Source organism: Crocodylus siamensis, chromosome 2 (assembly GCF_052110815.1).
Source record: "Crocodylus siamensis isolate JL-2025a chromosome 2, ASM5211081v1, whole genome shotgun sequence".
NCBI classification, from domain to species: Eukaryota; Metazoa; Chordata; order Crocodylia; family Crocodylidae; genus Crocodylus; species Crocodylus siamensis.
In genome coordinates, this window is record NC_143396.1 from 66,306,449 (window position 1) to 66,320,829 (window position 14,381).

At 48.4% G+C, this 14,381-nt stretch overlaps 1 protein-coding gene across 2 annotated transcripts in view; it reads right to left on the bottom strand.

The window, feature by feature from the left end:
- LOC149870350 (cytochrome P450 4V2-like) overlaps nt 1-13,924 on the bottom strand; it is a 34,125-nt gene extending 20,201 nt beyond the window's left edge. Inside the window, exons 1-4 of one of the 2 annotated variants that reach the window (XM_090036058.1) lie at nt 13,223-13,924; nt 9,313-9,425; nt 5,488-5,573; nt 215-405 (exon numbers count right to left, since the gene is read on the bottom strand). In XM_090036058.1, coding sequence (XP_089892184.1) covers nt 215-405; nt 5,488-5,573; nt 9,313-9,425; nt 13,223-13,460 — 628 coding nt within the window. In that variant the 5' untranslated portion in view covers nt 13,461-13,924. The other variant, XM_090036059.1, reaches the window with a different exon arrangement.
- Between the last annotated feature and the right edge of the window lie 457 nt (nt 13,925-14,381).

The following is a 14,381-nucleotide window of genomic DNA, read 5'->3' on the forward strand; positions in this document are numbered from 1 at the left end:
TGCAATGACAGCAAATGCCCCTGTGGACAAGTTGAAACCATGTCCCATATTGTTAACCTGTGTCCATTTACAACGCTACCTAGTGGCCTTCAAGCTCTTCACACTGGTGATGACATAGCTTTAAAATAGCTGAAACAATATACTGAAACAGCATATGCTAAATAAACATGGGAATTGCTTTAGAAACTGTACTTGAATCACACCAAGGACTTACCACAGATTATATCCAGGGCACACAGAGTAATGTCTAGAAAGCAATCAAATGGTTCTTTGTCGACATGTTTTTTAAATTTCTCAACCAAAATATTGGCTTGTTCATTGATGACTTCTAGAAAATCAGTCAAGATTGTGAAGTGGAAGGTGGGTGTTATCATTTTTCTCCTGGTCCGCCATTTATCTCCAGTGCTACAAACCAAAGAAAATTAAGTATGACAAATTCATTTCACAAAAGAAACAAGAACATTTCCAGGAGAATATACGCTCCTGGCATAACAACAGCTACAGCTAGTAACATGATTTTTAATGCTGAACTTTAAAAAGCTGCCAGTAGTTGAAGCATGTGCACTGCTGAGATGAATTCAGGCTGAGAATAAGCTAACTATATCCGTCATTTGATACACATCAAGCGTATTCTGCACATCTGCAAAAACGCAGTATGGTCCAGCAGCAGGATGGGTAAAGAAAAATGGGTTTTGTTCATAACTCTGCCAGTTACATGTTATATGGCCTTGGAGAAGTTACTTCACCAACTGGTACATCTGTTTCCCAGTCTGTAAAATGGGAAATAAAATTTAGCCACCTTTTATAGACTCTTTCATATGAAAAATTAAATATATGCAAGGCAAGTAATTACATTACACACAGGAACTGAAGTGGTACACTTGCTAACTACAAGAGTCTGCATTAAGTATTGTATGATGCAAGCATTCATCTGAAATCTCTAACCAAATACAGTGTCAATTAACCAAGTCAATAATCAGAGCCAAACACACTTGTGCTTTCAAATGTTTTTGTTGACATATACTATTCGCATGTGCAGCCATATTGACACGTTAAGTTCAATGTAGCACCAACCTACGTCTGACTGATTTTAATGGAAATAACCAAATTTTGCTTGCAATGTTAGTAGTATAAGTCAGCTTATGAAACAGTATATTAGAGGAGTAAGGGTGAAGTTACACCAGAGGTGGGCAATTATTTTGGGCGGAGGGCTGCTTACTGAGTTTTGGCAAGGCATCGAGGGCCGCATGACAGGCAGCCAGGGCCATATAAATATTAACTTTCTAAATTTTTAGGGGCTCTGTGGGCCGGATAGAATGGCCTGGTGGGCCGCATCTGGCTCGTGGGCAGCATTTTGCCCACCCCGAGTTACATGTTACACCCAGAGAGTACCGAATCTCTGGAATGTTAAGCAGCATTCAAGTTAGAATGTGCTGTGAGCAGTCTCATGTTAAGGGTTAATACTGTTTCTTCCTGCACAGCTATGGCTTGCAGCTAGCACAGACAAGCAGGGGCACTGCTAGGAGCCAGAACACCTGGGCTCTAGCTCCACATGCTTTCCCACAGCTGTGTGCTGCTCTCCTAAAAACCTTGGCAGCCCTGCTTCCAGCATGCAGCTGCCCCACCTCCTGCTTTGGCGGCTCCATGCTGGAAGTTGGAGCTGCCAGAGTTTAGCGTGGTAGCAACACAGAGCCACAGGGAAACATGCTTCCTCACTTCCTGCATCATGAGTGACTGGTGCCTTCTGGGTCTGGGGGGTGGGCATAATGTGGGTGGGCAGGGATAGGGGTTATTCCTCCCCCCTCTGTTGTCCGGTGAAGGGGTCAGCAGGGGGCCTATTCCTGGGCACAGAGCACAGCAGCGAGGCCAGGCAGATCTGACTGCCAGTGGGAGTAGAAAGGCAACTAACTCTCCTCCCTGCCGCCTCTGCCTTAGGGGCCATGGTGCCCCACTGCTGCAGCAGCAAGGGGGGAGCGTCCGGCAGACCCCACTTGGGTCCCTGCCAGTGGGATAGAGAGGGAGGAATTAAACCCCTTTCTGGCCAGCTCACCCCGGACTAGCCACACTCTACCAGCACAGCTTCTCTGCAGCCAAGGGCATGCTCTAGCGCTCCTCGGCTCCCGAACTAAGCAACTGTAGGCATGTGCTTGCACTGCCTCAGTCCAGAGAGATGTTTGTCCTGTTACAAACTGGTTAAGCCTAGGCAGGTTAGACTAACTTGCAAAGGTTGAATCAAGTCAGGCTCCAGCTGTCTGAATGTCTGTCCCTAGCCCAGGAGGTCCATACTGGTAGAACAGCCCTCTCCTTCCCAACCCCAGGATGGGAATGTGGGGTGCAGTGGGAAGCCACAGCCCTAATAAGCTGCCTGGGCAGGGGAGAGCTGGTAGCACTTGCAGGAAATGGACTAGGCCAGTGTTTCTCAACCAGTGGGACGTGACCTACTAGTGGGACTCAAAGGTTGTGTAGGTGGGACTTCAACTCATTGCCCAATTGAAAAAAATCAGTTTTCTGCACTTCAAATAGTTGAATCAAGAGATATCTTGAACAGTGCAATTTTGTGGGGTTTTGTTTTTATCATGGTGGGACCAGGATTTTTTGACAAAATAGTATGTGGGATGTAAGGTGCAAAAGGTTGAGAACTGCTGGACTAGCAGCATGAGAAAATTTCAATTAGCCTCAAGTAACCAAGGTAATTGAACTTGTCTGCAGCATCTGCTCAGCTCCAGGTAAAAAGCATGGTCCTCTTCTGGGAAGGCCGGTGGGGTTGAGATCGGGCTGGCAGTGGTTGGTGGAAGGCTTCCTGAAACATTGCCCTCTCCCCCCATCCCTGACCCCAGGACAGGGGCCTGCAAAGGGAAGTCACAGTGCTCATGCCTCTCTACCGCCCAGCAAAATGCTCCTGCCACTGCAATCCCCAACATGACACTGGCAAGCCCCCACCTGCTCCTGGTCAGTACCACCTCCTGCACAGTAGAGTTTGGGAGGATGAAAAGTTCATTCACGGAGCAGAAGTGGGGGAAACAGGGGGAACAGTACATCCTGGGATGCTAGAGAGCTGCAAGTTGCTTGTTTTATCTCCATGGAGCAGCCTGAAGTTACCCTAACATGAGCTAGGTAGCACAGCCCAGGATTCAACCTTGCCTGAAGTAGCATAACTTTGAGACACACAGAGAGCATTTAACATGAGTTAAAAGCATCCACATATTAAAGCTCATTATTTTAAGTGCCCTTTGTATGAGGCAGGGGTGGGCAAAATGTGGCCTGCAAACTGGATCTGGCCCACAGAGGTACTTTGTCTGGCCCACGCCAGGTCCCTCAGTCCCACCTGGTCCAGCTGCCATCTGGCCCATGGCGCATCCTGCCCTCCTCAGGCACACAGCAGGACTGGGGCAGCTCCACAGCTGGACTCCAGTTCTAGACAGCAGCTTCTTCTGGCTGCCACTGGCCCCAGTCCCATGGATACTGGCAGGGACCCAAGTGCACAGCCACGGCCTCATCTTTAGCCAGCCCTGCATCCACTCTGGACTCACAGCAGCCGGTGCAGACCAGGTGGGACCTATGTGCACAGCCCTAACCCCAGTTTGCCTCGTGCCTACTCCAGACCACCTGCCCACAATGAGTGATGGTGGCATCAGTGGCAGCTGGACAGGAGTTGCTGCATGGCATGGAGAAAAGGTGGGTGCTTCCCCCTCACTGCTGCCAGGCCTTTCTTGCTGAGGCTGCCCAGAGCCTACACCCAGGCTGCCCTGTGGCTCCTCTCCATTGCCACCACTACCCTGCTGGGCTGCCCAGATGCAACACTAGTGGTGGTAGTGATGGCAGTGGAGAAGAGTTGCAGGGCAGCCCGAGCATGGGCTCTGGGTAGTTGCCGCTGCTGGGCCCTTCTTGCTGCAAGCAGGGAATGGCCACTTTTCTCTTGTACCCAGCAACAGCTTTTGCCCAGCTGCCACTACTGCCACTGCTTCTCATAGTGAGCAGGTGGTCCACAGTAGGTATGGGACAGGGTTGGGGCAGTACACCTAGGTCCTGGAGGGTCCAAAGATGGCCTGCTCTGGCTGGGGTGAGTCTGGAGTTGATGCGGAGGATGCTGGGGCTGGACCCATGTGCTCAGCTGCTGCTGGGTGCTAGTGGCGGGGAGGAGTCACAGGGCATATGGGCTCTGGGCTGTTGTGGGGGGGGATGTGGGGCATGCTGACTGGCCTGTGACAGCTCCCCAAAATTGCCTATGTGGCCCCTGGCCCAAATAATTGTCCACCCCTGGTATAAGGGTAACATGGAACTTCACCCTAGGACTATACCGGCCATCAGATTAGACAGACAGAACCAAATCTTCCTATCAATTAGCAAAAAACAGGAAACATAGTCTGTACAGGCATACCTGGGACATGAACTCCCACTGACACAATATACAAAAAAGCATTACTTGGAGTCTTTCTGGTAGTTTCCACAGTCATATGTCTTGGGATGGTCTATTCTAATGGATCCATTTTAAATGTCTTTGGCTCCCACTGAAAAGTGTAGAAATGAGTACAACTACACATGACAAACATACCCAGGAGGATACAAATGTCATTTGTGAGGAAATGCTACTTTAGTCTGTGGAGTTATAATTAACCAATTTTTTTGGTTGAAAAGTTGAAACAGTTAATCTGTTTTGGAGAAAGAATGGAGTTCTATGTTTGCGAGGGCAGTCTTGTAAAGTACTGCTCACATTTATTACATAACATGATCCATTCAAGAATTGTGGGGGTTTTTTACCTCTCCAAAGTGACAGGCACACCCTGTATTATGACACTACAGGCTATTCTTTGGGAATTTGTGGTCACTTTCTGTTGCCTTTGTGGTGTTTCTTTACCTTCAGGGTTGTCTGTTTCATATACAACATATAATTGCAATAATGTAAAATGCAAGATATGGTGATTCTAGAGCAGAAATCTTCCTGCTAACCCCAGAACTACCTAAAGCAGTTACTCATTAGCCTGTCCAGCCATTGGTTTTCACCATGAGTGCCAACAGACTTGCAGCATCCCAGTCTAACTAACTCATGGTGTTTCACAGAAAGTGCCATGATTTAGCCCAACACTCCCAACCCAGCAGATGTCAGCAGATGTTCACTATTGGATTGGGAGGATGGAGGATCAAGCTCCACTTTACAGCTGATCTAGCAAAAGAGGCCCAGAGAAGGGGTTCCCTTCTGGGGTTTATCCAGCACATTCTGGAGTGGAGGAATGGGTGAATTGGAGCACCCTCACCTCACAAGGCTCCAATCCACCTGCTCTACCTTCCAGCGGAGGCTGGGCAACCCCCAGACAGAACCCCTCCCCCTCCTTCCCCCCTCCCATCCAGAAGTACATTACACTGCTTATTTTCAGAAGAGATATAATCTATTATACTCTTAAGGCAGTCAACATACATTTCATCTTAAACCTTAATGTAAAATCATACATAACTTTAATGGATTAGGTCTGTATCTGCACACTATTATACCTTGTCAGGAGTCCTGTGCCAAGCCATGGATGTACAAATGTGTATAAAAATGATTTATCTATAAGCTTTGAACTGCTCAGAATAACCTATCAATAAAAGAAAAGATGGATGAATAACACTGCTTTAGAAAAGCAGTTATAATGAAGGCTTATCGTGCTACTGTTTCCTACTTTGCACCTGTTATTTCTCTGTATCCTTCTGTTGCTTGTATTAAATTGTGAGCTCTGTAGGAAAGGAAGCATCCTTCTGTTCTGTTTTTTTTCAGTTTACAGCACAATGCAGTATAGCACTTAGTTCATTATGAATATTCTAGGATACTATGATAAAAAGTAACAAATACTAATAACCAGAAAATACCTACCTGCAAAAATGTGTCCAAAGCCATAACTGTTCTTGCATAAATTTGAAGACTCGTTTACAATAAAAATAACCTTACGTAGCTCAGACAATAGTACCAAGTCATTGAAACAAGTCATGTGCCAGACTCATAAAAAGGTAGATAGGCATTGTGGAGGTTCATGCCTGAGGGGTGGCTGTGATGACCCCTGGTAGCCACTGCCTGGCTCAGTCTCTATTACAGCCTTCCCTTGATTGCTCACCTGCCGTGCCTTGTTCTTACTAGCGGTTGAATAAGGGAGGCTGCCCACAGGCATTAAAGTGAGCCTTAATCTATTTGCAGCACCACCAGGTCTCTCCCAGACCCCCAATAGCCTTGTTTCAACCTTTAAGCTCAATGGGCCTTTCTCAGCTCTTCTGTGCCCCTGCGGGGTGCCTGTAGCTTCAAGGGCTACTTGCAAAGCTGTGCACCTCCAGAGCAACCATAGTCTTAAAGAGCTCCATGCATGGCTCTGTTCCTTCCCTGCACCACCCCCAAAGCCTTGTGGGTATTCTCTCTCTTTGATGTTGCTTATTTATACACTTGACCCCTTAGGCCCTTATGCAGTCTCCCTCTGGACTCCTGGCTTTCTGGTGCCACAGGCAGCCTCTCCTCTGGGCTCCCACCCCTCAGCCCTTCTCTGGGCACAGGAAACCCTCTAGTCCAGTTTAGCCCCCCCAGGCATGTGGACCCTCTGTTCTGGATTCAGCCTTTCCCTAGGCTCATGGGCCCCTGACTGAGCCCCACTACTAGTCTGGGAATTCCTGGGTTACCAGTTCTCTAAGTAGGCCTTGAACCTGCCACATCAGGGCTCGAGGCTAAACCACCTGTGCCACTTAAATAAAAACAAAGCATCTCAGGCCTCTGACAGACACCTCAAACCCTCTCTGGCTTTAACATACAACAAAGGCCACTTGACTGTAAAACCCATTCTTTCTGGCCCAGGGGACTTGTCTCTGTTCCCTGGCCTGTACAGATGTTGACATAAATCCAAGTCCCTTCAGAAGCCCTGCTGCTCTGAAGCCAGGACCACCTCACTTCATGGCTGCCAGGGAGAGACCGCCTGACCAGTTCAGGCTCTGGATTTATATAGCTCAAGCCCGAGCCCTCTCTTGGCCAGGTAAGCCTCTCATTAGCCTCCTGTATGCAGCCTCTCAAACCACTTGCTCCTCAAAAGAGAAAGCATATTGTGCCCTGCTACAGGCATCCTACCAGAAAAGTATCTATTTCCCAGGCTCTTAATTGGCTTATGGATAAAAAGGTGAGCAAGAGAGGGTATAAATGGTCAGTTTTCATAACAGAAAGTAGAAGTAGTGGAGCCCCCCAGGAATATATGCTAGGATTGGTGCTGCTTACTTTTTAATAAATTACACAGAAAAGGGAGTGAATAGTGGGGTGATCAAATTTGTGGACACCACAAAATTATTTGGAGTGGTGAAAACCAATGCAGGGCATGAAGAACTAAAGAAGGATGTTGCAAAATTGAGTGCATGGGCAAAAAGTGGCAAATGAAATTCAATGCTGATAAGTGCAAAGTGATGCACATGGAAAGAGTAACCCAAAATATACATGCACAATAACAGGCTGTTCATTAACTATTACTGCACTGGGAAGAGATCTTAGAATCATTGTAGACAGTTTGCTAAAAATGTCACCACAATGTTCAGCAGCAGTCAGAAAGGAAAATAAAATATTGGTAATTAAGGAAATTATGAACAAAATAAAAAGTACTGTTATGCCCTTCTATAAATCTATGGTGCAGCCATAGCTTGAATACGGTGTACAGTTTTGGTCCTCATACCTCAAAAGAAAAACTAGAAAAAGGTACAAAAAAAGAAAAAAGAAAGGTACAAACACTAGAAAAAGATACAAAGAAAGGCAACCAGGATTAGCAGGGGTATGGAGAGGTTTCTATAAAAAGAGAGACTAAATAGTCTAGGATTTTTTTTCACTTAGAAAAAGACACTTGAGGGGGAATATGAGAGATGTTCTACAAAATATTACATGGTGCAGAAAAGTAAATAGAAACACATTACTTATGATTTCCCAAAATAAGAGAACCAGAGGAACTATTACATAAGAGGTTTAAAACAAGAAGAAGTTATTTTGCTTAAAGTGTGTAATTGTGAAACTCATTGCCACATGATGTTGTGGAGCCTGATTGCCTATCCTAGTTCAAAAGGGGATTAGACAGATTTGTGGAGGTACTGAGCATGGTAGAGAGGTGTGTTGTCTCAAAATATGAATATCCTAAACCTCTGATTGTTAAAAAATGCAATGGGAGAGGAGCAGGGGTACAAGATTCTGGACACATCCTGTTAATCCCACCCCCTCAGCATTCACCCCCTGCCAGTATATAAAACAGGATACTGCTCTAGATGGACATATAGTCTGGCCCAGTAAATAGTAATTCTTATGTTCCAGTATAACTGATTGGAAAAATTGAGGGAACCACTTAGCATCAAAATCAAAATGCTTTGCAAAACGGTGTCAGTTTATAGGATAGTTACAACAAGCAGATAGTTACAATTATCAAAAATGTCTTGTTTTTGGTGTTTCTTACATAAAATAATCATCTCAGTGTCGAACCACAGAAATATTTTTAATCAATGCGAAGAAACAAAAACTGGAATGTCACCTTTACTTCCAAATTAAGATGAGACTGCATGCTATTCCTCATGCTGCAACTCTGCACTGAGAACACTCAAGGAAATTATGCCTGAATTTTCCCTATGAAAAGTATTGTGCTTTCCTCCCTTACCTGAATTTTCCCTTGGAAGGCAAAAGTGGCACACATACAGAACCTTTGCTCCTGAGTACACAGAGCTGAAGTGTACCCACCCGAAGGGGGTGGGGAGGATTGCTGCAGCGTGAGCTCTTGCCCCAGCAAGAAATATTGATCACTGTTATCAGCGCTTTATGGACAAACATTATCTATGTTTACTGTAAACTCTTCACATTTTAAGTCAAAGAATAACTGTCATGGTTAATAAGATGGCCGAATGTGCCCGTATTTTCTGATTCAAACAAAGAGAAACCAGGAATGTTTAGAAAAGTGAAACAAGATTATTACAAATTACAGTTTATATTTTACAGAGTACTGATGATCTATTAATGTGCATGAATAACCACAGAGGTCAACAGCAGCACTTAATACATACACGGGGAAATGAAATAAATAAGGCATTCTTATTAATTAATATGAAATGAATAAAAAAATATAATGAAAGGCAGGTCTTATAATTTAATACTGGCTATTTGGTCTTTACGTTGGGCCCTCAGCCCTAATGGCTCATAGACTGTTGCTCCTGAACTGTGAAAGAGTATCAGTTCAAATATTTTATAGCCCTATGGTAAATATTACATTGAGGAAATGTAAAATGTGCTTTATGCTCCAAATGCATGACTAGCAGAAGCAGGTCTCTAGAAAATGAGCTAGGCATATTTACCTCCACAGTGTCACAGTGATAAAGCAACAAATGAGGCACTGGTCCTACCCACATTTTTAACAGTGAACGATTCCTGAATTCTTCAGAATATTGAAACATTTGTTTAAAGAAACCTGAAAAGAAAAAGCTGGTTGAAGAACACCAAAGATGCCTTCTTCTGTAATACCTAATAATGAGTTCACTACAGCTTAAGCTTTCTTTCTTTGACAAAGCAGGTTTGTTTTGCACATATTTATTTGTTTTCATTATGATACACTTACAGATCATCAGGGATCCAGGTTTTGCTGTTCATGACAGAAAAACACAGTAAAACCCGGATTTTCTAATTTTGAAGAAAAACCTGGATTTTCTCCCTTAAAAGGATAAAAATGTGGGAAACAGTGGATTTCCACTTGCAGGTTGGCAGAGTTCCAGCCTGCAAGGGGCTGGGGGGGAGCAAGAGGAGGGAGGTCAGGTGGGGGGTGCTACGGGCATGTACATGTGCACGTGTCCACCAGGCAGCCTTGGAGAGAAGCTCCTGCAGGTAAGTCAGCAGGGAGGGGCATTGAGGCCCCCCCCCCGGGGGGGGGAAGGAGGGAGGGAGTTGGGCAGGGCTAAGGCTGGGCCACTGCAGCCACAGGGCCATGGGTGGCTCATACCGGGGATGGGGATGGGGCTGGCTCCTGGCCGCTAAGCACAATCCTGGGGGAGCATGAGGGGAATGTGCCCCCCAGATTTGTATGTATGCAGGTATGGGCTGCCCTCTGTGGACTCAGGGCTTCCTGCCCTGCTGCCATCGCCTCGGGGCCTCTGCAGCCCAGCAGGCGGGACCTGGCGCAACAGGGCACAGCAGGACTGGATGGGGAAGCCCAATACTACCATGAGCCCTGCATTGCAGAGTTGTGCTGCTCGCTGCTGCCGGGCAGGCAGTGCGCACTTTGACTTGACAGTGCAGGGCTCCTAGTGGCTGTACAAGGCTCCCTGCCAGGGAGAGGGCAGCAGGGCGGGGAGCCCAAGCTCCCAGTGAAAGCCCACATCCACCCCACTACTATCTCTGCTCCAGCTGCACCACCCATGGGGGAAGGGGAGCTGGGCTCCATGCTCCCCCCTGCCGCAGCAGGAATGGGTGGCACCTGGGGCTCAGGCACTGCTGTGCAGGCTCAGAGGGCTGTGGACCTGGGTCCCTGGCCCTGTAGCCCTGGTAGCTTGGGGCCCCCTCCAGCAGGGCTGGGGGGGGCAGGGGGCTGTGGCAGGGGAGTGAGGGGCACTGGCATAGACAGGGCACTGGCATTTCAGTGCTGCTCAGCACCACAAAGCAGTGGGGGGACAGCTGCAGCTGGACCTACGTTCTGGTGTGCAAAGGGGGCAGGGAGAGCTCTGATTTTCCATGATAAAAAACCAAAAATCAAATGCCATAATTTACAGGCACTTAGAATTTATTTTATTATAGTGATTGAGGTACTGGTAGACTTCCAAATTGCTGTAAATTCTAAGTATATCAATAAAACATTGTGTTCAACAGATACCTACACATATATAGTGGTGTTTCATTTTAATCATGGAAAAATGTGGATTAAATAATAGAATTTGCCATTTTTAAACAGAGAAAACCAGGATCCCTGCAGATCATCTACACTGCCGTTCAGTGGAGAAATACCCAAGCTCTCTCTAAACAAGCTATCTTGGGCACTAAAAGCAGTTTAGTTGCAGTAGCATGGAGATCTGTGCATACTTACCCTACTGAAAATGATATTACTACAAGAATTTCTGAAGAAAAATCAAAAACTTATTTAAAGACCCAAGAACTTGATAATCCTCTTTAGCCCTGATTAAACAAGAGGAAATTTATGGTCACTTGGCTAAAAATACAATTCTGCTTTAAAGACATTCATTTGTTTTCCAAAGAAATTCTGGGAACATTTTCCATCTGAGACCTGCATGCACTATTCCAGGGGGTCCCAAACTGTGGTACACATACTCCTGGGGGTACACAAGACATCTTTCTGGGGCATGTGGGAGAGATTATGCAATGGCAGATTTAATTTTCATTATAATAATAATAACAATGATTGGCATTTAAGGAGTTAAAATATAAAACGATGCTGGTTGGGGTACGTGGGTTGGTGGTAAATCTGGAAGGGGGTATGCAATAAGAAAAAGTTAGGGAACCTCTGCACTATCCCATGCCATGATCTTTATAAGTATTGTTTCTATGCAACATTCTCAAGTTGGTGACAGAAAAACTAGAGGGAACCTCAAAAACTGTGTAGAGCTATGCAGCCTGTTATAAAGTGCACAAGGAAAATCTTCACATCCACCTTGGATAACCACCTCTGTCCTCATTTGAGATGTGTGTGTGTGTGTGTGTGTGTGTATACACACACACACACACACACACACACACAAATATTATCATCACATAATCTATGCAATAATGCTGTGTTTGGACTTCATCTGAGAAGCCAGCATATATTGCTTCAAAATGTACTGATTTAGTACTTAACCACCTTTTTTAGTTCTCTTAATTATACTTTTTTCAACAAGCTTGTCAGATTGGTCCTAAAATAAAATAACCATTCTTTACCATTCCCAGAAAGGCTCCTGCCATTACCCAGACACAGCCTTCTCTTGGGATGGAAAGTGTCCCACTCAAAGTGAGTGGGAGTTATTAAGGATGTAGCAAGTTCCCCTGTGGGAGAGGCTCTTCAGGGCGTTTTTAAGCCTTCCCAGTGGCATTGGGTGTTGGTTACAACCCAGGCTGGAGGTTTTGACTTATGACGCAATTGGTGCCTGAAAACCGCGTTTTAAATTGAAACGTCGTTAAGTCAGAACCAATTTCCCCATAAGAACAGCGTTATAAATGGGGGATTGGTTCCTTTATGACGCTCGATACAGCTGCATCCAGCTGGTAAGTCTATCGTGATGGAAGGGGGGGCAGATCAGCGCCCCCGCGGGGAGGGGGAGGGGGAGGCAAGCGCTGCCCAGCCGGGACCAGGCGGGCGCGGGACTGAGCCGCGGCTCACCGGGGGCACGGAGAGGAGGGGCAGTGGCTCCCGCTGCTGCACGTTGCTTGTCTGGCGGCTCCTGCCACTTGTCTGGGAGGGCATGAGGGGGGGTGTACCCCCCGACCTGCGTGGTGGAGTGGGGCAGGCAGGGTTGCACCAGGCTGCTCTCCAGGAGGGCGGCAGCAGTGCTGGGAGTGGACTATGCCCTCGCGCCGCTCACTCCCTGGGGCGGGCACGGGACGGAGCCGCTGTGCTGCCTCCGGACAAGCGGTGCGCAACGGCGGGAGTCGCCGCGTCCTCGCCGGACGAGCCGCGGCTTCGCCCCGCACCCCCCATGCCCCGGCTGGGTGAGCTGCGGGGGGGGGCGTGTGACCCTGGATTGGGGGGGCGGCAGAGCGGGGGCTGCAGCCAGCCAAAAAATTGCCACAGCCCCTGCCACCCTCCTGGAGCACAGCCCAGTGCGGCCCCGGGCCTGCGCGCTTTGCGCAGAACTGGGGGCGTATGTCCCCCCATGTCCTCCTGGACAAGCGGCAGGAGCAGTGTCGGGAACAGCTGGACAAGCAGACGAGCAGCACGCAGGGGCAGGAACCGCCGCCCTCCCTGCCTGCACCTCCCCAGCCAGCCACTGCTCAGTCCAGCGCCGTCCGGCCCCGGCTGCGTAGCGCTTGTGCCAGCCCCAGTCCCTCCCTCACCCCAGGGGCTTGATCTGCCCACACACACCGCCCCGCCCCCCCCGACTCACGAGCTGGACGCAGCTGTATCGACTGTCGCGAAGTGGAAACCTGCGTTGGAACCTGAGCCAGGGGCAAATCATAAACGTTGTAGGTGACGTTTGTTGTAACTCGAAAAGTCGTAAGTCAAGCACTGCCTGTACGCTGACATTTCATGGCAGCAGGATGTCGGCCCACTGTGCCCGCGGCTCCTACCGTGCGCCGTGCGCTCCAGCAGCAGCGCGTTGCCCAGCAGCGGGTAGCAGGGGCTGAGCCCCGGCACCGGCCGCAGCTGCCGCCACCTGCCCAGGGCCGCGGCCAGCAGGCGCAGGGCGGGGGCTGCCCCCAGCGCCACGAGCAGGGCGCCCCCCGCCGCCGCCGCCCAGTACAGCAGCCGCGCGCCCCCCGCCGCCGCCGCCGCCGCCGCCAGCCCGGAGCTCATGGCCGCCGCCATCTGACCCCCGCCCCGCCCGCCCGCTTTTGTGCGCCGGGGCGGGGCGGGGCGGGGCGCGGCTGCTGGGTACAGAGGAGTCCAGTCCCTGGATCACGTTACTGTTATTGCTATTCTCGCCGTCATGATCATTATTAATAGTAATATTAACAATCGTCAACGATTATTAATAATAGACACACCAGCACGGGCTACTGTTGATGATGATGATTATTACTTTGTATAATAATAGTCAGCATGTGTGAGTGGTTTTTTTATGCTTAGGACACGCATACCTGCTGCCCCTAGATTGTGCACCTCTGGTTTTCTGCCGCAAGTGTGGCTCTTCCGCCCTTGCCCTTGTGTATTAGTATTAGCACTGTTGTCACTATTAGTAGCTACAGTATTAGAAATGTCACCTGCTGAGAATGCTTTAAATTTGAGTTAGATTTGTATGTGTTAGGGTTCAATAAACTTGCTTATAGGTAAGGACAACTGTGTCTTACACTCCATACCCGGTAAAAAGACTGGTATCATCATTGGACGTAACACCCAGGACCTGGCTGCGCACAGTCATCGCCCCAAAATCCCAGTCCTAATCCTGGTCCTGGCTCTGGCCATTCTGCTCCCAGATGCTGCTTCCCACCCATTCATGGCCCCACTCCATCTGCCTGGCCGGGTGTGCCCTGCTCCCCTGGATCCCAGGCCAGTCTCCATGCCCCCACCCCACTCTGTCTGGCTCCCAGGTGGTGGGTGCAGGGCAGATGGGCCACTGTGCCCAGGCAGCAGGGCTGGGTCCAGCAGTGGTGGTGACATTAGCAGCAGCAGCCACTAGAAATCCAGGTCCCTCAATCTCTCCTTGCAGGGCTTTGCCTGCAGGCCTGTAACTGTATGAGTGACCTTCCTCTGAACCCTCTTGAGGTTGTCCACATCCCTCTTGAAGTA